Here is a 1,486-nt window from a genome sequence, read left to right as displayed (position 1 = left end):
AGGAGATTTCTGAGCGGACGGCGGCGCACCCGTACCCGGAGGTGCACTCCCTGTACGTGCCTCGTATCGGCGGCGGAAGCGATGGCGCTTATGTGTGGGCGCAGCATCATGTGGGTTTTGGAGGTGAGGACTGGGACTACGTGCTGAACATGAAACGTCTTGATGTATTACGTGCGTTTGTGTGTGAGACAGCCGAGGAGTTCGGCATGGATGAGGACCAGGTGCGGCACGTTGCGATGAGGTGTGAGGACAACAGCCTGCTGGTGGACTTCGAAATGCGCCGCCCGGCGTCACTGTCGGAGGCGGATGCCAAGAATCATCTCAGAGATTGCAGGTACCGTGGCTTGTGGGCTCTGTACGAGGCGCAGCCTGTGGGTGAAGAACGGATGGTAACCACCACACACGAACTTGGCTTTGAGGGTGGCGAATGGGGCCACGTGCTGGAGAAGCGACGTGCGGATATGGAGGAGGTTGCGGCGGCCGAGACAGCACGCGCCCTGCAGTGCGAGCGCGGGGATGTGAGTGACGTGGTGTTGGACGTTACTCCAAAGATCCTTATTGTTTTCGTAAAACTGAGGCACTCTTCTTTCCTTCAAAGGAAGACTATTCATGATCGACTGACGGAATACCCATACAATGATCTGTGGGATCTGTACGAGCCAAGACAAAATGAGGAAAAGATGATCATTACCACACATGAGCTTGGGTTTGAGGGTGAAGACTGGGACTACGTGGTGGAAAAACGACGTATGGATGTGGAGGAGGCTTTGGCTCTTGGTACAGCGCGTGCTCTGTGGACTGCCTTTGATGATATAAAAAGCGTGGAGTTGGATGTTGCCCCCAACAGCCTCATCGCGTTCGTTGCGGTTCAGAACTTAAAGGCCCTTGAGAGACGTGAAGTTCAGGCAAAACTTACTGAATATCCGTACAACGAAGTGTGGCGGCTCTATGAAACGCGTCATACGGGAGGCGGTAGTAGTACCGATGCCACAGACGTTGACCAGAAGGGCATTGAAGACTCTACCATTTATGTATGGACGCAGCATCATGTGGGTTTTGAAGGCGAGGACTGGGACTACGTGCTGGAAACGAAGCAGGACGACATGCTTTTCGCGTTTGTAGGCGACACTGCCGAGGAGTTCGGCATGGATGAGGACCACATACGAAACGTCGAGATGATTTGTGAGAACAGTAGCCTGCTGGTGGACTTCGAAATGCGACTTCCTGCGGCACAGTCGGTGGCCGAAGCCAAGAAAAGATTAGACAACTGTAAGTACAGTGGGCTGTGGGCTCTGTACGAGCCGCGACCGGCCGTAGAAGTGAAGATGGTAACCACCACGCATGAAGTTGGGTTCGAAGGTGGCGATTGGGACTACGTGCTGGAGAAGCGAAGTGCAGATGCGGAGAAAGCTGTAATCATTGGTTCAGCACAAGCCCTGCAGTGCGAGCGCGGGGATGTGAGCGACGTGGTGTTGGACGTCACTCC

The 1,486-nt window shown here is 54.5% G+C and overlaps 1 protein-coding gene across 1 annotated transcript; it reads left to right on the top strand.

Annotated features, from left to right (window-relative positions):
• On the top strand, nucleotides 1-1,486 carry DQ04_20161000 (mitotubule-associated protein Gb4; the record flags this gene model as incomplete). Its single annotated transcript, XM_009317898.1, has 1 exon — nucleotides 1-1,486. A coding segment is annotated over one exon (1,486 nt), but the record flags the coding sequence as incomplete, so codon positions are not given.

This window comes from Trypanosoma grayi (assembly GCF_000691245.1).
Source record: "Trypanosoma grayi strain ANR4 Tgr_2016_V1, whole genome shotgun sequence".
NCBI lineage: Eukaryota > Euglenozoa > Kinetoplastea > Trypanosomatida > Trypanosomatidae > Trypanosoma > Trypanosoma grayi.
The sequence above is the reverse complement of the archived record's forward strand: the minus strand, read 5'-3'. Positions and strand labels throughout refer to the sequence as shown.